At 52.0% G+C, this 20,815-nt stretch overlaps 8 protein-coding genes across 8 annotated transcripts; 4 read left to right on the top strand and 4 right to left on the bottom strand.

The window, feature by feature from the left end:
- Positions 1-137: 137 nt before the first annotated feature.
- HMPREF1120_07667 (uncharacterized protein) lies at positions 138-815 on the bottom strand (the record flags this gene model as incomplete). Its single annotated transcript, XM_009161895.1, has 1 exon — positions 138-815. The coding sequence occupies one exon, from the start codon at positions 813-815 to the stop codon at positions 138-140; it is 678 nt and encodes a 225-aa protein (XP_009160143.1).
- Positions 816-6,151: 5,336 nt separating this feature from the next.
- On the bottom strand, positions 6,152-6,610 carry HMPREF1120_07666 (DNA-directed RNA polymerase II subunit D; the record flags this gene model as incomplete). Its single annotated transcript, XM_009161894.1, has 1 exon — positions 6,152-6,610. One exon carries the CDS (start codon positions 6,608-6,610, stop codon positions 6,152-6,154), a length of 459 nt encoding a protein of 152 aa, XP_009160142.1.
- A 398-nt stretch (positions 6,611-7,008) lies between these two features.
- On the bottom strand, positions 7,009-8,388 carry HMPREF1120_07665 (uncharacterized protein; the record flags this gene model as incomplete). The annotated part of the gene is made up of 1 exon (XM_009161893.1): positions 7,009-8,388. The coding sequence occupies one exon, from the start codon at positions 8,386-8,388 to the stop codon at positions 7,009-7,011; it is 1,380 nt and encodes a 459-aa protein (XP_009160141.1).
- Positions 8,389-8,855: 467 nt separating this feature from the next.
- On the top strand, positions 8,856-9,695 carry HMPREF1120_07664 (uncharacterized protein; the record flags this gene model as incomplete). Its single annotated transcript, XM_009161892.1, has 1 exon — positions 8,856-9,695. The coding sequence occupies one exon, from the start codon at positions 8,856-8,858 to the stop codon at positions 9,693-9,695; it is 840 nt and encodes a 279-aa protein (XP_009160140.1).
- Positions 9,696-11,551: 1,856 nt separating this feature from the next.
- HMPREF1120_07663 (uncharacterized protein) lies at positions 11,552-12,666 on the top strand (the record flags this gene model as incomplete). The annotated part of the gene is made up of 3 exons (XM_009161891.1): positions 11,552-12,170; positions 12,234-12,289; positions 12,349-12,666. 3 exons carry the CDS (start codon positions 11,552-11,554, stop codon positions 12,664-12,666), a joined length of 993 nt encoding a protein of 330 aa, XP_009160139.1.
- Positions 12,667-13,380: 714 nt separating this feature from the next.
- On the bottom strand, positions 13,381-14,398 carry HMPREF1120_07662 (uncharacterized protein; the record flags this gene model as incomplete). The annotated part of the gene is made up of 2 exons (XM_009161890.1): positions 13,381-13,883; positions 14,002-14,398. The coding sequence occupies 2 exons, from the start codon at positions 14,396-14,398 to the stop codon at positions 13,381-13,383; spliced, it is 900 nt and encodes a 299-aa protein (XP_009160138.1).
- Positions 14,399-15,176: 778 nt separating this feature from the next.
- On the top strand, positions 15,177-17,930 carry HMPREF1120_07661 (uncharacterized protein). The gene is made up of 6 exons (XM_009161889.1): positions 15,177-15,829; positions 15,882-16,043; positions 16,096-16,203; positions 16,263-16,388; positions 16,445-16,691; positions 16,764-17,930. The coding sequence occupies exons 1-6, from the start codon at positions 15,738-15,740 to the stop codon at positions 17,625-17,627; spliced, it is 1,599 nt and encodes a 532-aa protein (XP_009160137.1). The 5' UTR covers positions 15,177-15,737; the 3' UTR covers positions 17,628-17,930.
- Positions 17,931-18,915: 985 nt separating this feature from the next.
- HMPREF1120_07660 (NAD-dependent deacetylase sirtuin 4) lies at positions 18,916-20,403 on the top strand. Its single transcript, XM_009161888.1, has one exon. It carries the CDS (start codon positions 18,979-18,981, stop codon positions 20,308-20,310), a length of 1,332 nt encoding a protein of 443 aa, XP_009160136.1. The 5' UTR covers positions 18,916-18,978; the 3' UTR covers positions 20,311-20,403.
- Positions 20,404-20,815: the final 412 nt, after the last annotated feature.

Raw genomic sequence — 20,815 nt, 5'->3', positions numbered from 1 at the left:
TGAGGAACCTCGATACAGTCCAACACGAGACTTCGACCCCGGATTCGTATAGAAGACGGCGCGGTAAGTCCAACGCGGCGAGACTGGCCCCTTTGCCTCCCTTTCACGGAACCAAGATTACACGTTATAGACGTCACTTATAACCTTTCATGAGGCGCCCACGTCTCGAGCATCTCCGATATTAGAGCCTGAATAGAGTACGGAGATAATTCATGTCCGCGTCTCCGATTTGCGTCGATTAGCCCTAGAGGCACTCGTTGCGACACGGTGTGCTGTTGATCCGTGTTTTCTGAGCGTCCGGAACACGCGGCGGCCCTATGTCGGTCGCCATTTGCAGTTTCCGCACGGCTCCACCGAAGTGCACTCGAGTCTGGCGGCACTCGATGACGCTCCTTCAAGGCCTTCAGCCGTCCCTTCAAGGCCTTCAGCCGTCTGTATGGAGTGACTTCATCTTCGAAGTACAGGCGGTTTGCTAATGACACCGTCCTGTTAAATCGGTCGTTCAGTCTTTGAACGAGAATCGTTTGCTGTCGATAGATCTCCGTCTGCCTTTGCCAATCCCCATCCTTCCTGTCTAACGCCCACTTCTCTTCTTGTGTAAGTGTGTCCGATTCAGTGTAGGGAGGTAGTTCGGGAGGACCTGGGAGGAGAGGAGGTTCGGGTCTCGAGAGGTCGACATACTGCCAGGAACCGTCAGCTTGCGCTTCATACTTGAACGCCCGATACCATTCGTCCCAGTCATCGGGAGTGTTCAAGATAGGAGCAGTCTTGACAGTAACTGCAGGAGAGCGAGTCGGATCCTCGTAGAATGCCATCGTGGTAGGTCCCTATATCAGTAGTGCGATGAGTGTTGTTGACGAGTGACGCTGATTAGTCGACGCAGGGTATTCAGGCGCAAACCGGGCTCATAACTGTTGTAAGGGACGCTAAGTTGACTAAATTGTGCCCTGGAAATCGACTTGAGCCGTAGTGCCTGTTGTTTCCATCAATTTGAGAGCCTGACACTGTTTGTAGAGTGACTCCCATTGATGAAACCAGGTCTCTAGGTCCTTGTTCCGTAGTGCTCGCTTAAGAGCATTCCATTTCCGTGCGAGACTTTGTCGCTTCAGTCCTGTTGAATCGGTCGTCCAATCTCTATACTAGAATCGTTTGTTGTCTGTATATCTCCATCTGTCTTTGATAATTTCTGTCCTTCCTGTCCAGCGCCCATTTTTCTTCCTGCGTGAGGGTAGTCGTGAGGCCGAGTGTTTTGAGAGCCTCGCTGAGAGTGTTGTGCCAGAGCAAAGGACTCCGTTTGAGGCCGTATAGTGCCTTGCGAAGACGAAGGACCATACCTGGTATCTCGAATCCTTCTGGGAAGCGTACATATATCTCCTCGTCAATGTCGCTGTTAAGAAAAGCGTTGTCGGCGTGGAGTTGAATCAGTACCAAGTCGTAGGCCGCTGTAATGGCCATGATTGCTCGGAATACGCTGAAAGCGAGCGTGGCAGCGTAGGTATCCTTGAAAGATAATTGAACATCGCCACGTACGCATATTCGAGCCTTGGATTTGCTTAGGTAGCCGTCGTTGTCGAACTTGTACTTAAACACCCAAAGGAGTGGAAGTATATCACGTCTGTTGATGCCTTTAGCAGACACAGGTTCGAAGATTTGTATGAACGCTAGGAGCGTTACTAGGTTTTGAAGCCGTATGAATTTGGCGTCCTAGACTCTCGATAGAGTCTTTTGAGAGTAATTGGAAATCGGGTACGAGTGCTTTAGAGACTAGTGAATATCCTATTGACTCTAGGAATGTCTCGAGTTGAGGTTGAATCGTACTAGCGTAGTACGAGGTAAAGAGTTGTTGGCGCTCTAGAGAGAGCTTTCGAGGACGTCCTACCTTACGAGGAGGATGAGGAATAACAACTTCGATAACGGTACGATCGACACCCAACAGCTGACTGGTGAGCACCTCCTCGGCCTCGAGGAGGAGGTGACGAACCTATGTCTGTACCCCAACAATCGAGACGCGATCACCCTCGTACCGGAGGGCTAGCCGATCCGACTCCCAGTGAATGGACGGGCGACCGTAAAAGTCCTTGGCGATGGACGAGGCGTAGTTGCGTTGGCCGAATACCTCGTCAAACACGGTAGGCGCCCTATTGTGCAGGTAGCTCCTGCAATAGTTCTCCAGGCGAGGGTAGACCGTGTCGGCCTCCGCATCAGCGTCGCCGAGCACATGCCCGAGGGCCAGAACACGGAGCCCGTAGATCACGATGCTGAGAAGGGGGCCAACTGAGCCGGTGCCATCCAGGTGGCCGACTCGACGCGAAAGGCGAGGACACCGAGGAAGTAAAGGAGTGGGCTGGTGGGCGCGTCGTAGCGGAGATCCTGCTCGGTCACGAGTCGCAAGGCGGGCGTTCGACCGCGGTAAATTGGTTCCCGTGGTGTTTCGTCAGGTGGTTGTCGAAGTAGCTTTTGTCGGCCGAGAGACCCCTCTGACAGGTCTTGCATATCACTATGCGCCGAGCCGGGTCAAAGTGGAAGGGGTCCTGTACGCCGCTGGCGAGAGTACGCTCATACTGGATTTCGGCGGTCATGTCAGCCCTCATATTGGCTGTTGCAACCCATTCTAGCCGTATATTCCCAGTTTGCACTTCCTGTCTCATCCAGTGCTTGTGTATATCAACATGCTTCAGCTTAGTAGATAGCTGAAAATTGTCTTTCGTCAGTAGACGAATAGTCTGTACATTGTCAACCTTAATAGTAAGCGCTTGGTTGAGTTTCAAGTGTATCGACTGGAAGAAGCCACTCCACCAGAGTGCCTCTTTTGCCGCACGAGACAGAGCGAGAAGTTCTGCCTCAGTACTCGAAGTGGTCACAGTGTCCTGTCGAGAGGCTTTCCAGTCAATGGGGCCCTCGACGGACAATATGGTAGGGGATGGGGTGCAGAAGGAAAAGCGGTCGCTGAAAGGAAGACGAACGTAAGGAGGGTCCCTGCATCTCAGTGGACAATAAAGCGAATGTTCCCGGGGCCATAGTATGTTCCCCGGTCAAGAATATGGAGCCGGTGGATATTAGCGATCCTCGTCGAGAGCCCAACTTGTTTAAATAAGTTCAAGTTTAAGCGGTATCTCGGCGTTCGTCGCGTGTGAGTCGTTTATGCTGTGGAGTAGATGGCAGTATTGGTAGTATAACGACGAGTATTAGAGTGCTTGCCTCGACAGGGACCCGTTTCGATATTGACGTATTCGTTGTTCGAAATATTCGAACAGGATAACGCTCGGTCGGACGTTCAACAGGACCTTCGATGGATTTAAATAAATTGTGTCCGGCAAATCCGCCCCTTCAGGCTGTGTTCGTCGCTTTGCCGTCGAGTACAGCCTGTACGTCGACTAGGCGGAGATGCGTATACACGAATCGTTCGTGATTCTGTGGTGTTAGTGCCTTTGTGAAGCCGTCAGCCCTTATATTGGCTGTTACGACCTATTCTAGCCGTATCTTGCTAGCTTGCACCTCTTATCGTAGCCAATACTTATGTATATTAATGTGTTTCAGCTTGGTTGTTAGCTGAAAATTGTCTTTGATCAGTAGCTGAATAGTCTGTGCGTTGTCGGCTTTAATTGTGACTATTTAATCGAGTTTTAGGTGTATCGATTGAAAGAAGCGACTCCACTAGAGTGCTTCCTTTGCCGTACGAGACAGCGCGAGAAGTTCTGCCTCAGTACTTGAAGTCGTTACGGTATCTTGTCGAGAGGCTTTCCAATGGATGGGGCCTCCGTGCAGTATAAAGAGATAGCCGTCAGAGCTTTTCCGACTAGGATTGTCAGTAAATGCGGCGTTAGAGTACACTTCAAAGGTGTTGACGCTCTCGTGTTTATTATTGTTTTGAGAGAGTGTGTTCTCTTCAGAAGGAGTAGAGTATTCAAGAGCAAGACTGCGAGTGCGTTTCAGATATCCCAGTACTCGATTTGCGGCTGCTATGTGTTCTGGCGACGGATTGCGTAGATATTGCGATAATACAGAGCTGGCTCTTGAGATATCTGGTCTCGTCGTTGTGGCCGCAAAATTGATAGAGCTAATACGCTGTTGATATGCGTAAATCTCTTGTGGCGTGGCCTTACTATCATACGGCATAAGACTCTCTGTTGATAAGGGAGTAGGCGGCATCTTCTTGCCGTATGAGTCAACGTTAAACTTGGATGATAGTTTATCGATATATGAATCCTGTACGAGCCACAATTTGCGTAGCTTTCGGTCTCGTACGATTCGTATTCCGAGAAACCAGTTGACTTCCAGCATAACTCGTAGAGCAAATCGCTCTTGAAGACGCTGTAGAATTGTATCAACTTGCTCCTTGAACTCACGCTTGTAGCAGAGAATGATGTCGTCCACATAGAATAGGATAATGAGAAACTTGTTGTTGAGCACGCAATTGACTCCTGGCACTGGTGACAGACCTAGTGCTTTGAGAGCATCGCTGAGTGTGTTGTGCCACAACAGTGGGCTTTACCCAAGAAGTTTTTGTTCGTTCCCATGGGGGGGCTTGTGTTGTTGCTGTAGAAAGGAATCGTGCGATATCGCCTTGGGATGGGTCTATTCTCTCGAATAGTCTAGGCCTTCCTGGGCCTCTGGATTATAGACTCCCGGTAGCTGGAGTGCCAGGTCGTCAATTAGAGCGTGTTTGTGGTGCCATCGTTGAGATTAGATAAGTTGCTCTGTCCTTGTTGATAATAAAATGGGAACGGTCGATAGGACACTCGACAGGACGTTCAACAGGACGCCAAAATAGAACATTTGGCAGAACGTTCAATGTGATGCCATGATGCAGCATGGCCGTGTAGAGAGAGAGGTGCACTTGTTTGGTCAGAGTTTGGATGAGCAGTCGTGCGCACACGACGATGTGTTATGGCAAAGCCATAACGATGCTCCCCGACAGGACGCTCCGCTCGGCAGGAGCGTCGGATAGAACACTTGACAGAAGGCTGAACAGAACGCTTACAAAGAACGAGGAGCACGGTGTTCACCAGGTACCTAACATTGTAGGTAAATAATTGGGTCCGGTGCCAAGACCTTGTTGCGGGACAACATCGACAGGTGCAGGCGTGCCTGGTTTCCAATTGAATTGACCAGGGCATACAACAAGTCGGATTCTTACCTGGTATCGTCTACTCAGATTCGCGGCTTCCTTGACGAGATTCGCATATACTGAAACCTAGGTACTTTGCTTGGCTCATTAGGATTATTAGCATTCAGGAATGCCTTAGGATAGCCCTAAGCAAACAAAATGTATCAACGAAATCAGAGCCGACGTAGGAAGACAAGAAAGGATTCAAGCAAGGATTCAATGCAGCCAAACAAACTCGAATCAGGCTTCTGTTGAGTGCGGCGAGCTTGGGCTTGGGCGTAGTAGACGCGTCAAATTTTTGACCATTGCCAATGCGCAGTTGAAGAGCGTCTGATTCAAGCGAGAATCGTCTTGCGGATGCAGCGATCATGGGGCGAGAGGAGGCAACTTCCCTCAGTGCTTGTTTGAGGGCTTCAGTGAATCATATTCTTCGTAAAACAGCACTATCTGGGACGATAGTAAGGAGGTAATACTCCCCCTTCAGAGATCGCCACGCCATTCTTCCTCCGGACGCGGTTTATCCCTCGTTGGACGATGCGCTTTTCATGACACTGGATGCCAGTGCTCCCTCACTCTAAGTGGCCATAATCATGGCAATCGCAAGGCCATGACCTGAAGCCAACTGACCATGACCGAGTCGGTCATTGGCGAATGTCGGGGTATTGGCCCTCGTATGTGGGCTTTCATTCGGCATGCCTTTCACAGCAACTGGCCGCCATCGCAGCCAATAGGGAGGTTCAGCAGTGAGGGATCGAAGCTCGCTCCTTGAGTTTGCGCAAGCTCGTGCAAGATGTTGTGTTGTGTAGACGGGCGCGACTTTTTCTGAAGAGGCAGCCTACGCTGACTTGGCCTCCGTGGAGAGAAATACGGCATGCACCGTCGAAAAAGAGCCCTTCCGGAGCGTTCGTTATCCCATGCAAAGCCCAAGCCGGTCAAAACGGCCAGACACCGAGACGACCAGACACCACGCAGCAGCAGACCCTCCGAGCCCTGCTTCGTATGCACAACAAAGACAGCCGGTACTAGTAGCAGCGCATATCCTCTTCACAGCTGTGCCTGTCTCTTCAACCTCTGCAACTCCCTACAAATCCCCTCCAACTCCGCCTCTGTGACAACGCCGTCCTCAACCTTCCTCTCCAGACTCGGAATCAATGCCTTAGCTTCATCTGAGCATGTAGGCACCAAGCTGCCCAGCTGGCTCTTCTCGAACCGTTCCAAATTCTCGCCGTAGGAATTGATAATCCCTTCGACTTGTTGGGCTTCGGCCAGCTCTTTGAAGACGGCAAAGATCTCGAGGTAGTCGCGCGTCTTGGCCGTGGTCTCGGTCTCTTCGTAGTGGCCACCGCGAGCTGCTCGGGTCGCTAGGGTCTTTTGTAGAATGATTCGCGCTTCGGATAGGTTGAGGGTGACTTCGTTTTGGAATTCGCCGAGTTTCAGGACGGCGCCGGCTTCGAGGTCGGATGTCGCTGTGGGAGGATAGCGTGACGGAGCGGCGTGAGGCATGTTGGGATAACTAAGGTAAGTACTGGGTGTATGAGTGGTGAGGAGAAGTAGTGGTATGAGAAGAGACGATGCAGTAGTGGCCGACGTTGAGGGTGAGAGATGTGCAGACTACTAATTAGTGTACTTTTGTCCGCGTCGTTAGTAGCGGTAGTCATCGTACGGCGTTTTAGTTTGGGACCAAGGAAGCGAGGTGCAGCCTTGGCGGAAATTAGATGATCCGAACCGGGGAAATCCTCCGAATACAGTTTACAACAAACGCTGTGAATCAAGTAAAGAAACATCCATCAAATATCGTTACTACACAGTACCGGTATTCCTAACTATACAATGGTATCATTCATGTGGTGTCAGCAACGCGGGCATCATCAAAAGATTCAATCCTCTCCCAGCCGGATGGTTTACTCCGCGTCAGGGATTTCAATCTGACTGTTCCTCCTGACCGACATGACCGACTCCCCATGATCGAAGGACCACTTCCTCCTGCGCAAGTTTTTCAGCCTGTAGCTTCTGGGTGCAATACCCATGACCTCCAAGATGGCAGCAGCAACATGGCTGGCAAACTGTTCATGGTTGATATTCAACTGGTATTTCTCAATCTCAATCCCCGTGTCCTCCAGCCCATTTTCGATGCTCTCGAATAAAGCAGTGTCCGCCTTGGGATCATGGAACGGCTTGTCCGGGGCGTCTAGCATGCTAACTCCGCCCAGAGGAAATATGACTCGGACAACGCTTGGATCGGCGGCATATTTCTTCAGTTTCAAAGCAATGAACTCGCCAATCTTTTTGTTCTCTTCTGGTGTCGTCCGCATCAACGTTACTGCAGGGTTGTGTATGAACAGGTTGCGGTCCTTATATTTCTCCGGCACCGTGTCCTTGGGACCAAAGTTGACCTCATCGCATGCTCCCACTGAGACCACCATAGGAATTCCCTTCTTGGCAGCGGCCTCCAATCTTTCAGGCCCAGCAGAGAGCACGCCTTCGAAGAGTTCGTCTGCAACTTCGGTGGTAGTCAGGTCGATGACAGCATCAATCTGTCCTTCCGCTATAAGACGTTCCATAGCCCGGCCGCCTGCGCCGGTTGCATGGAACACATAGATTTCAAACTCGGACACGTCGTGCGGAGGGGACGTCAAGATCCGACGGATCTCGTCCACACAAGGTGTGGTATTCCCGAACATGGTGATGGCAATTCGCTTGCCTCTGGTCTCAGACTCCGAAGGGTCGACGAGAGACTTTGCATATGACAAGGTCATGGCAGCAATTGCCGCGGCCGCATTTGACAGGATACGCTTAAGCACCGAATTGACGCCGGCAATGTCGACCACACTGTACATCATTGTGATGTCCGTCTCTTCGACGTAGTGCTTGATGTTCCCACTCGCCATTGTGGATACCATTAGTTTGGGGAAGCCAACAGGACATGCTTTGCGCATCAATGCTGTTGCCAGCGATGAGCCACTACTGCCACCAGCAGACACGATTCCTTGTACTTGGGCCTTGGACACAAGCTCTCTGACAACGGGCAGACATAGCTCAATGGCCTTGTCGATGTATTCCCCACGCGGCAACGACTTCAAGGTGGAGCTATGGCCATGAAGAGGCGTGATAATCTCATCGGAGGGGATGGCCCCCAGGGCCGACGATTTGCTTGGAGTATGGCCTATGTCAAGGACCTTGGTTTGACATGATTGATGGGCGCGCACTTGTTCTCGCAGATAGATGATTTCATCAAGCTTGGTATCCGTAGTGCCAACAATGAGGACGGTCGGCTTAGGCATTCTGGCGAACAACGACGATAGTCACAGAGGAAGAGGAGGGACTGTCAACAGAGGGTTTACTTGGTCCAGCCAGACACTTACATGAGGCATGATAAATCAACGAGGGCAAGAACGCCGTGCGAAGCTCAGGACGCAATTGCAGAGCTGCCCCTCCTTTGTCTCTGCGGTTGTAATCTCGGTCGTACTAGTTCCAAGAATCCCATTCTCATTGCGGCAGCATCGAACGATGTTCGACAAACGAGTCCCCGCAGTTCCCCACGCTGCGTAATTCAGGATCTGGCAATTAATGGACAATCTCACGCTTCGGATTATGCGGATCAACGATGACGTGGAGTGCAATGAAAAATAAATAAAGAGCAACAGTAGCACAATGGAATAAATACCACGTATCCACGAAAAAGCTCTCTTCAAGTTTCGATCGGCGACATCCTCTGCACACATTTCACCGTCCACTGTCTATTACGATCATGCCTCCTCCATCATCTAGAGCCGAAGTTCTGTCCCATCTTCGCGAGCAGGTCAAAAATGGCAAACCTGTTGTTGGAGCAGGAGCAGGAACAGGCCTGTCGGCCAAATTTATTGAAGCTGGCGGTGCAGACCTGATTATCATCTACAATTCCGGGCGGTTCAGAATGGCGGGTCGAGGCTCTCTTGCCGGACTTATGCCTTACGGTGATGCAAATGCAGTAGTTGTCGATATGGCACGAGAAGTACTCCCCATCGTCAACAAGACCGGTGTCCTAGCTGGTGTCTGTGGCACCGATCCCTTTCGAGTCATGCCCAAATTTCTCGAGCAGCTTAAGAGCATGGGATTCTGCGGGGTCCAGAACTTTCCTACGGTCGGCCTCATCGATGGTACCTTCCGAGCAAACCTAGAAGAGACGGGCATGGGCTACGATAAGGAGGTGGACATGATCGCTGAAGCACACAAGCTTGGCCTTCTCACCACACCCTATGTGTTCAACGTGGACGAAGCTGAGAGGATGACCAAGGCTGGTGCAGATGTGATTGTCTGCCATATGGGCCTGACAACGTCGGGCAGCATTGGTGCAAAGACTGGGAAGTCGTTGGACGACTGCGTCAAGTTAATCCAAGACATGAGGGATGCCGCAGTGAAAATCAATCCGGACATCCTCGTCCTGTGTCACGGCGGACCTATCGCTGAGCCCAAAGATGCCGAATACGTCCTCAGCCGTACCAAAGGGGTGCATGGGTTCTTTGGGGCCAGTAGCATGGAACGTCTGCCTGTGGAAGTTGCCATTACCAACACAACGAAGGAGTTCAAGGATCTGAAAATCAATCAATAATGGTAACCGCGACAGGTGATAATGATGAGTGATGATATACGATCGAAATGCCACAGCTACCTATACTTCAGTCACACCCCGGTTTCGACCTGATGAATGAACATATCACTTCGAGCATGTTGTCGCTACCTGGCGTCCCTGCCTGCCTGTCGCTTGACGATGGCCCCGTGTTCTGATATGCAGATATCCTTGCAGACCAATTTGTTGTGCAGCAATCAATAAGCGACTTCCGCTCCGACAATGGCTGCACTTCTTCGACATCCACTCCCAGAGGCGCAGGGAACAGTGTCTTGGCTCCGGTCTGCCCGAAGTCTGTCAGCCTCACCTGGTATAGGAATGACTGTCACAATACCGCGTGCAGCTCGGTCGGTAAATTGTGGTGCCGCCAGCCCTTCAGCATTGACCACAATTGTACAACATTATACAGCAAAAAAATGACCCGATGAGTCGGAAACTCAAGCATAGTTGAGACCCGCCGTGGGCGGTGCTCGTTCACGCTTTACCACTACTGTGTCAATGCTGCAACCTCCAAGAGGGTGATTGTCATCCACGTGTGTGGAGTGCTGGGTAAAAAGTGATCGGCTGCTGTGCCGTTCAGCCTTTGAAGGACGTGTTTCACCCAATGATACTTCATTAGCCTCCACGCTAAAGAGCTAATGGCTTTCAGTCTACAACTTGAACGTACTACTAGTACTGCTGCGGACCCTGTCAGCGGTCTGGTGATTCTCTGGACAGCCACATCGGGAATTTGCCGAGGCCGGTAGCCTTGTCCTCTCAAACGAGTATGGGAGATTGGGTAGAGGAAGAGGAACCCAATCGCGGCTTGTGGTTGATTCCTCGTATACAGGTCTTCCACCTCAAGCAACAAATACACATGTGTGTACGACAGAGACTCTTATCAACGGCTCAGGACGGTACCTGCCTTGAGTAGGCTTCGACCCGGGTGGTGTTTGGTGTTCGGTGTTCGCGGGGACAAAATCAGCCTGACGCCCGTGCGCAAACGAAGTGGGAAAATTGGAGTTGAGCGGCTTGTTCTTTTGTCCGATTCCGCCCCCACCGAAGCCAAGCAAATGCCAAGCAACTTACCCCTTGATTCGGCATGGGCGACAGGGCGGCGTGTGGAAAGTGCCAAAGCCATGGCCCTTTGTGGCTGCTGTGCCACCGCCGCCGGCCACTTACATACAAGGTATCAGGTACCACGATCCAGGAAGATATGTCCTAGTACCGCTGGCAGTACTAGTCCTGTACTACCGTTCTGCCTCCAACGAGGTCTTCCTTCACAACTCTGGTCCCCTTCTGCGACGCCGACTTCTGCGCCCTGCGTTGACTAGATTGGCGAGGATCGCCAGTCAAATCTTACCCTTTCGTCTCGTTGGCCGCCCAGGTGACCCATTATCACTGCCTCGTCTATTCTGCCCTACGCCATGGGTCAGGCTGAAATGAAGAGAGGACCATTCGGATGTGGCCTGGTCTCCCCCAAGCAGACCCTTTCGGCGAATATCTCGCCAATGATCGTTCTTTCGCATGTCTGGACAGACCATCTCAAGTCTAAAGAAAGAACTACTTCTAGCCGAACCCTCCAATCGCAACACGTGTGTGCGGATCCATCGATCGAACCGAGTACGCTTCGGGGCAATGGTGGGATACAGTCCCTTTGCAAGACCAATGCCGCTCCAGTCTAACGGCACGGTACAGACACGGTGAGGCTGAATCCACGGTCAAAGGAGAGAGTATATTTGTATGTTTGACCGCCTCCTCGTTCTGTTGTTTTCCTTCTCCCTATCGAGAACTTCGCTCCTCAGCAATCGAACGGCCCCTTTGCCCATCGCTCCCAATTCTCTGGTTCAGTATTCAAGATGTTGTTCGTCAAAGCAGCCTTGGGCATTTCCTCCCTCATCGTTCTTGCCGCGGCGCAGGAACCCGTCGATGCTATTCGCAAGACCCTGACCCCGGGGTTCTCCAAAGTCCCCGCCAATACCAACCAGCTCCTGTCGCGGTCACTGGACAAAAGATGCTCTGGATCTTGCGCACAATGTTTTGGTGATGGCTATACCCTGTGTCCCGGCAGCACGCTATATTGCTATCTTCCCGGCGACTCTCTCTACGGCCTTGACTCCTGCACAAGCAGCACAGGCAGCTCCGGCGGCTCGGGCTCAGGTGGAAGCTCAGGTGGAAGCGCAACCGCATCGGCACCGGCATCTTCATCCACAGGAACCGACACTCTGTGCACGCAAAAGGGCGCGACTTGCAAGTCTTGCTTTGGTTCCACCTTCCAAGATTGCCCGGACGGTTTCCACTGCTATGACCCTAACGACCCACTATACAACACATGTCCCGACAGTGGCAGCACTGGTAGTGGCAGTGGTAGCACCACCACATCCCAATGCGAAGCGCAGTTCGGCTCTGGAAGCGAGCCTTGTGGCACGGATGCCTGCTATAACCCTGGCGAAGGCGATGTTTGCTGCCAGGATGGATGTGAGTTGAATTGCTTGATGGACATTCAGCGGGTCATTGTGTTGTGAGCTAACATGCACATAGATCATTGCGAAGGTGGTTACTCTTGCTCTGCCAATGTCGGCAAATGCTGTGCTCCAGTAAGTAACCAGTCCCGGCTTTCACCATTCCTCGCGTCTCTAACGATTTCTCTTCTCAGGGCTCAACTGCTTCCGGATGTTCCAAGTCGAGTGGCAGCAGTGGACTCGGTGGTGGCCTAGTTTCTTCTTCATCTTCATCCACCACCAGAACATCCTCCAGATCGACTGCCATCCCCACGTCTGGCGACAGCTTTACCTCTGCAACCACCGGAGATGGTTTCCTTGTGACGACTGCCTCAACCGGGTCAGCCACAGCTGCCGCGACTGAAAGTTCTCAGACCGGCGTCAACCAGCTTGCCAATGGTGTCGGTTCAGGGCCGTTGGTGGACAGCAAACTGATGTTGGTTGCAGCCGGTTTGGGTGCTGCTCTGTTATAAATGGTTAGGTTTTTGGGATTGGAGTGAAGAGCAGTCTTGGGCCATTTACGACAATGTGTTTTTAAGAGTACTGTGATGGATCTCGCCCTTGGAAGTTATTGTTTTGAGCATTTTGCGCAGGTGCCGGTTTGCGAGTGAGACTCAAGTAATCAAGTTAGATCAATCCTCCATATGCATACTGTCAATGCATACTGTCGAACAAGCAATGCAGGACTACTGGAACTTGAGTCATTCTACCTTAGTAGGTCCCTACTAGTTGTTCTACCCGCATAACTGTGACCAGGGCGGCAGTAATACACCCATTTCGATCTTGCTCACCACGCTAGTCTCAAGACAGAAACACTTGAAGGTTAAGGTATTATTATGCAGACTGTGTTTATTAAGGTTGGCGGACTAGTTCTTAGGCCAACTCCCTGTCTATCTGATCGTCTTTCGTCTTTCTGGCTGGTAGCCCGGTACTTCCTCTTCTATTACTACTAGTAGTATAGTAATTTTGTTGTTTCTTTTGTTCTTTTTCGCGGCTGCGCGTGTCATTTTTGTCCATCCATCGTTGCACCGACCGATGTCTGGTTCCATTCCGCCCTCCAGATCTTGGTGATCACGACGGAACCTCCCACCGCTTCGATTTAAGTGCAGTGAAGAACACCGCCCTCGTGGGTGTGGCAGTGCTGTTTGGAAGACGAGTCAGCTTTTTGTTCCTTTGCAGCATATGGGTTAGTACTGTGGGCTCAAACTTACCGGTGGGATCGAAGAGGTAACCGACGCAGCATCCGAAACCGTCGGCGTTGCACCGTCAGTAGTGGCAGCCGGGGCATCAGTGGCAGAGGCAGTCGCCGAAGCAGAGGCATCAGCATCGTCATGAGTATGCTCGGGACCAGGGCATCCGACACCCGGAATGGCAATGTCATGCGCATAGGCCTCGAGAGCAAAGTACTGCAGGGTATCGGAGTCATGAGTCGAAGAGGTTTCGTTGCTGGCGGCCAAGTCAATGACAGAGTCGTAATCGGTGGCAAAGTGTTCAATGTATTCCTTTCCAACGGCGGGCATGTGGTACAGACGGTGGAGCAGGTCGGAGGCCCAGAACGTGTTTGTCTTGCTCTCGGCCACGTTGTAGCCTAGGGCGCACATTTGAGATAGCGGGCGGCGGGTCTCGTAGCTTAGGTCGCAGATGACGGTTTCGTCGGTTGCGTTTTCGCCGCGCCAGTGGCCGCCGTAGCCTGGAGAAGGAGAAGGAGCGTTAGCAAAGATGCCAAAGAAGGGTTGGTAAATACTTGGGGGGAGGTGTTGGCGTTGGCGTTGGTGTTGGTGTTGACCCAACAGGTTGTTGGTGCTTACCTTCAATAGCACAGTTGCCATCAGGGTTATCGCATCGGAACAAAACATTGGCCTTGTCACCCTCGACAATAATGTCGTAGGCGCCAATGACTTCAAAGGGGGGCCGGTCGCCAAAGTACTTGCGGTAGATCTCGGAGGTGTTGCCAAATCGCAAAACGTGGTCTTTGGCGTGGCTGACTAGTTGGATGGTTTCGTTGAGGCCACGTGCGATTTGGAATGCTTGGGTTGCGTTGCAGCTTTCGTGGATTTTGTAGGCGGTGGTTGCGCCCTCGTTCCAGTTGGCTGCTTCGGCGGTGTATTGGTTGGCCTGGCGGGCTTCGAGGGGGGCAGGGGCTGCATTGACTGCTGCGCCGGTGAGGGCGGAGAGGAACAGGGAGGTCTTGAGAAGGACAGACATTGTGATAGACCCAAGGGCAGGTAGATGTTTAGGTCAGGTCAGGGTAGATAGACAGGGAGTGAGTGAGTGGGTTTGGGGGTAAGAGTATGCAACGATTGTACCTTTGGACCTGACTGATTGATTGACTGACTGACCGTTCCTTTGGAGCAGACTTGATAGATCTTTTATACCTTACCTTGGACATAGGATGACCCAACTCTGTTCTGTATAGCTCTGCTCTTCTCAGCTGTTTCTTGTGACGTCCCCGTTCCCGATCCACGGTTTGGTCCCGTTCGTCACCTTTCTTCGGTTCGCTCATCGTGCAGAGAACCACTAGTGCCTACCTCGGGCATGAAGCTATTGTGGCTAGATGCTAGAATTTTCGCGGGCCTTGTACCTGAACTGGCTTGACTTGTAGAGCAGTCGCCAGATTGACGAATCATCATACCCTGAGGACCGAGGGCGCTCACCACTTTGGAGGTACAAAGGAAGATCTTGCATGAATGCCGAGAAACGCCAATTTGAGGACAGCTGTTGAAAAGCTTGCACAAGACCAAAAGCCATGCGACGAGCCCGTAGATACCTTCCCCAGACGGGCTGAACATGAGCCATGGATCTCGACCGACTGGTGATCTTGACATCATGCGGGCACTGCACAGAGGTGGTGTCGACCTAGATAGTGTGTACTTAGGTAGGCAAGGCTGGATACCAAGATGCCAAGACATGTCCGCTCCGAGTCTGACTTGTCCGCTGGATCCCTCGAATGCCCAGACAAAAGTGAGTACCTTAAAGACCCAGCCGCTACCACTGTTACAGTCCATATCTCAGCAATGCCGTCGACCGTATTGGTTCTGTCTGTTCTCGAACTGGACTCCGGTTCCATTTCTCGAGCTCTTCACGTCTTGGCATATGCTTTTCGGCGGCTTTGCTGGTCTTGGCTCAGGCCGGACTGGCGACAAGTCTTGGGCTTTGTCACCTTGTTGCTCGCTTCTAGTCGCCTACGCCGAAGCTTGCGGACAAAACCATGGTCTGCCTGAACAGAATGCGTGGGTTTTCATTACTCAATGCGAACAAAAAGTCACCAGGTAAGTCTCCGTAGCTCGATTCTTTCGATGCATGCAGATGGTCGTGGTGGAAGGATAAAGCGCCGGAAACGCCGCCTTTCAATACCCGATGCATTGGCAGAAATCAGAGGTATAGTATTACCTGGTTTTCCTTTGCCAGGTGAAGAAGCGAGGGCTGCACCCGATATCCTGGCTGTTCTCTTGTCTTCCCTGAACTTTTTTCTTGGAAAAGTTTCTTCTTTCAGCCCAGCCGCGCCAGTGTTGGATTATTTTGCCAGTGTCCGAGTCTCTATACCATGCTGCCCAAGACTCTGTTGGCACTCACCCTCGTGGGTGTGGTTAGTGCCCAAACCAGTTATTCTGGTTGTCACAACCATGGAACAGTTGCGTATGTTCACCTGCATCACTTTTTAATCTGTCTGTACTGACAACCAGTTCAGGTATTGTTTCGGACCCGATGGTGAAGAAACAGCGGTAGCCACCCATGCCGCCAGTGAAACCACATCGGCATCGTCGTCAGTGCCAGCTTCGGTAACAGCTTCGGCCACAACATCGGCCGATACGTCTGCTGTCACTGGCTGCCACAACCATGGCTCCGACATGTATGTTCTCTGTACGCCAGGCTCTTGAGCCACATACTGACTTTGAATCCAGATACTGCATTAACAGCAGTGGTGAAGAAGTTTCTATCTCAGTCTTTGCCAGCACCACCGGACCTCCACCGGCTCAATATACCGGATGCCACTTCCATGGTTCTGATGAGTAAGTGTTTGTTGCAGACAGTTGTGGAAAGATAGACAGTCTATTCTGACACTGGCCAGATACTGTATAGACCCTAATGGCGAAGAAGTCATGGTTGTCTCGGAAGAGGCGGCTTCTTCAGAAGAATCGGAAGACAGCGAGGGAAGCACTCAAGGTCTAAACTGCCATTTCCATGCCGGAGTTGAGTAAGTGTCACAACTTGACAGCCATCTTTTTGCAACACCCTTACTAATATATTCAGACACTGTGTTGGTGGCGGAAGCAGCGAGAATGATAGCTCCGACAGCGCGTCGTGTGGTCTACGTAAACGAGACTACGACATTGGCCTTCGAGCAGGCACTTTGTTTGTAGTGCTTTTCACCAGCGCCCTGGGTGTGTTCGCGCCACTGCTGGTCATCCGACTACTTTCTCAGAGCGTCAACTCGATGGTTTTCACGGCCATCAAACAATTCGGCACTGGAGTGATTATCTCGACGGCATTTGTTCATGTATGTGACATCCTCTGCCTCTATTAAAGTCATTCTGTTCATGAAACAGCCCGCTGATTGATTCGTCTCTAGCTGTACACGCACGCCACACTCATGTTCACCAACGAATGTCTCGGCGAGCTCGAATACGAAGGTACAACCTCGGCGATCGTCATGGCCGGACTGTTCCTTGCCTTCTTATTCGAATACCTTGGCCACCGGTACGTCATCGCGCGGTCGCGCAAACTCCAGCCCGAAGAGACCGAGGATGGAAGAGCATGGGGTGCCACAACAGGAGCCAATGGTGAACGAACCGCAGCGGTCCATGGTAAAGAGGACGACAGCGACTTGGCGCACCAAGGGCCAGAGACAGAAGTTGGTCACACTGAGCCGCACGGTCGCACTCTGGCCAGTCTGGGCCACAGCCACGGACCGGCAATCGATCCATCTAAGCCCAACTCCAAGTTATCGGTCATGGTCATGGAGGCCGGTATCTTGTTCCACAGCATCCTGATTGGTCTAACGCTTGTCGTGGCCGGCGACTCCTTCTACAAGACGCTGTTGGTCGTGATTGTGTTCCACCAGTTCTTTGAAGGTCTGGCCCTGGGTGCTCGTATCGCCTTGCTGCCCCGAGCCACGACTCGGTTCTGGCCCACAAAGGCCTTGATGGCCACGGCATACGCACTCATCACTCCTATCGGTATGGCTATTGGATTGGGAGTTATCCATGATTTCAATGGCAATGATCGCAGCACCATCTTGACCATCGGTACTCTGGACGCCTTGTCTGCCGGTGTCCTGGTCTGGGTCGGTGTCGTCGACATGTGGGCCAGAGATTGGATTCTTGAAGGCGGTGATCTCGCAGGCAAGAATGTCCCTTGGACAAAGTATTGTCTTGGCTTGTTTTGCATGATTGCCGGCTTCATCGGCATGAGTGTCTTGGGCAAGTGGGCTTAACTTGGTTAAAGTTTGGGCTGCTTGTCAGTTGACATGCACGCTGGGGAAACAGCACCCCAAAGGCGACATCATCATGGTGACCGTCTAGTCACCTGCCAAGATGGAAAAAAATGTGTACTGAACAGAAAACAGGGACATAGGCGGGGTCATCAGATAGGGCAAGATAGGTAGAATGGAGATGGATAGGTACTCTTGTAAGGGTACTGTAAGTTAGTAGGTAGTAGATAGACAAAGGCCACGGCCACAGAATATGATGATATAGACAATATTGCGGCTGTGTTGGTGCCGTCACTATGCCTCTCCCTCCGCCTTGCTGTTTGCAACCCTCCCCTCAACCCAGCGCTGTCTAACCCATTGATCCATTTGTGCTAAGCGACCTGTAGTACTAGTGGCGAGGCTTCCAGTCGCCGAAGTATGTCGGCCATACCGGGAAAGTTTCGGCCCCCCAAGTATATTATCAACCATCTCCTCCGCTCTTTTGGAGATGGGAAAGAGAGGAAAGTAGAGAAAAGGACTCAGAGTGGTCGACCTGTTTCAACATCTGCACAATTCAAACTGCTCTCAGGACGCACAGTCCACAACTCGGATGACATCGAACGAGTGCAGCGAGCTGAATTCTTGCAACAGCATTTCCCCAGGAACAAGCCGTCGTTTCATCATTGTCCTGTTTGATGAGAACAGATACTGCATCTAGAGAGAAAAGAAGAGAGGATAGAGTGAGGCAGGGTGGTGAATCCCTTTTGAACTTCTGCGAAATTCAGGATTGATGGGGATCCTCCGCCTATCAGACCGAAGATGCATGGTAACAAATCGAAGCGTAGCACCGATGCCTACCTGGGTACCTTGGTACGTACCTAATAATAGGTACGTGCCTATAAGTCTGGGGCTTGCTGCTCTTCCTGGCGTCTTCCATACTTATCGAAAACTCTCATCCTCGACTTGTAAATTCGAGTCATTCCCGGGTTGCTCGCCAAAGCGCAGGCTGTAGCATAGCCAGTGGTTTTCTGGGTAGAGACACAAATACAGGTGAAGTAGAAACCATTAGGCAATCTTACCATTCGAGTTCCCAACATTGCACACCTGCAGTTGTAAAGCCCCAATCTGAAGTCGAGGTTGTAGTGGTAGACACTCCACAACTGACTCAGACTGACGGCGCCACTGCCACCAATTTCGAGTCATGCTGATCAAACTGGACCAGTCACGGCTTTCTCGTAGTCATGGAGCATTTGATTGGCGGAATGCTCGACGCCTCGGACGTCAAGACTCGCTGCCGCGTGACAAAGTGCTCCATGTATACAAATCAAGGACCTTCTTGATCTTGTTCCTTTAGAACCATGCTCTTGTTCCGCGTATGTCCAAACCGCTTCTGCGCATCCCCTACACAGGGCCTCTTCCACCGCCGCTGATCATCCCACCATCTGCCGCGACCAAACATGGTGCCATTACCGCGCTCGCCAACTTCTTGACCTCCGGCTCCGGGTCTCCAGTGTCTGCCTCGCCTTCTTCTGCGGTTGACATTCACCCTTCCGGCGTTCCCTCGATCGACGAAAACACGGTCGGCACAGACGGTCGTGATGGAGTGTACAGAGCAGGTCAGAATGAGAACCTTCAAGGGGGTGGCGGCAAAACAGTCCTCCTGACAGGCGCCGGAATCAGCGTAGCATCCGGACTCGCCGACTACCGCGGCTCCAAAGGCACATACACCCAAAACAAGAGCTACCGACCGATCTACTTCCACGAATTCGTCGCGAGCCACGAAGCGCGCAAGCGGTACTGGGCCCGATCATTCTTGGGTTGGCGCGGACTGCACCGCGCCTCTCCCAACGCCGCCCACTATGCGGTGCGCGACCTAGGCCGTTTGGGGCTGGTAGATACGGTAATCACGCAGAACGTGGACTCGTTCCATCCCATTGCCCATCCGAAGCTGCCGAAGACGATCGAATTGCACGGGTTTCTGAGGAGTTTGGTATGTCTGAGCTGCAAGAGACTGATTGACCGAGAAGCATTTCAGGCACAATTGGCCGCGTTGAATCCTGCCTGGAATGCGTTTTTACAAGAGTTGTTGGCATCGGGGGCCTTGGACACTGAAGATCCTGAAGAGCGGAGGCGTAAAGGGTTCAGAACAAACCCGGACGGCGATGCCGATGTCCCCGGGGCGCCGTATACTACGTTCAGATATCCTGCTTGTCCGCATTGTTTGAAGAGGCCGCCGATCTTGAGTGATGGCTCAAAGGGCCATGTGGACGTTGATGCCGATGGCGCGTGGACCCCGGGGTCGGACAGAAAGTCAATGACCGGTACTGGTGGTGGTGTTGGGATTCTCAAACCCAATGTCATCATGTTTGGCGAATCGATTCCTGCCTCTGTCAAGTCTGCGGCCGAAGCGGCCATTGATGCAGCCAATAAGGTCTTGGTGGTCGGCTCGTCGTTGGCCACGTATTCGGCCTGGAGGCTGGTTAAGCGGGCGCACGAGCGAGGCATGGGCATTGGCGTGTTGAACCTGGGTGGTGTTCGCAAGGAGGAGGCTTTCTTTGGAGGCGGCGACAGTGACAACGACACTGGCTCCGGGCACGACGGCTGGGCCGCGCTCCGAAGAGATTTGGTCCGCGCAAGTCTGCCGGCCGAGGAGATCTTGCCTAGTGTAGTCGAGTATATTCGCTCGCAGAGGGAAAGAAGCGGCTGAGACTGGAGGTCTCGCCGTGAACAAAAAATATACATGTGCTGCCAGTGTACAACATCTACGTCTATAACACTAAGCGATTCTTTGCTCTCCCGACCTTGTCAGTTGACATGTCTGAACTTTGTAGGTATTTGAGTATATGTACCATGCATATGTAGTCAATGATACGCCGTGGAGCCTGACAACTGCAGTCCATGCCGATGAGATGAAGTCGGATCAGGGCACTGGCAGTGGCACACCTGATCTACTTCGCCATTGCAGCCGGAGGCAGAGGCTACTAGTAAAGCCGATGTACTGTAAGCTCCTGGATGCGTTTGACTGTTTGACCTTGACCTTGACCTCCGTGCGCGCCGGCATCAACTCAACAACAATCATCGATCCATCCACCCATCCATCGCTCCATTCTTTCTTGCACGGTTCAAGTTGCACCGCATGGAGTTTGTGCTTCTCTGCCCTCATTACTCGCGCACAACCAACTTCACAGGTGGTTCATTCCCACCGACCCCAT

The sequence above is a fragment of the Exophiala dermatitidis genome (assembly GCF_000230625.1).
Source record: "Exophiala dermatitidis NIH/UT8656 unplaced genomic scaffold supercont1.6, whole genome shotgun sequence".
Lineage (NCBI taxonomy): Eukaryota > Fungi > Ascomycota > Eurotiomycetes > Chaetothyriales > Herpotrichiellaceae > Exophiala > Exophiala dermatitidis.
The sequence above is the reverse complement of the archived record's forward strand: the minus strand, read 5'-3'. Positions and strand labels throughout refer to the sequence as shown.

Excerpts from the sequence above, each read along its gene's own strand:
- HMPREF1120_07660 (XM_009161888.1), top strand. The coding sequence starts at position 18,979 with ATGTCCAAACCGCTTCTGCGCATCCCCTACACAGGGCCTCTTCCACCG.
- HMPREF1120_07661 (XM_009161889.1), top strand. The coding sequence starts at position 15,738 with ATGCTGCCCAAGACTCTGTTGGCACTCACCCTCGTGGGTGTGGTTAGT. Across the intron at positions 16,204-16,262 it reads CACTTCCATGGTTCTGATGA|ATACTGTATAGACCCTAATG; the intron begins GTAAGTGTTTGT and ends GACACTGGCCAG. Across the intron at positions 16,692-16,763 it reads TCTCGACGGCATTTGTTCAT|CTGTACACGCACGCCACACT; the intron begins GTATGTGACATC and ends ATTCGTCTCTAG.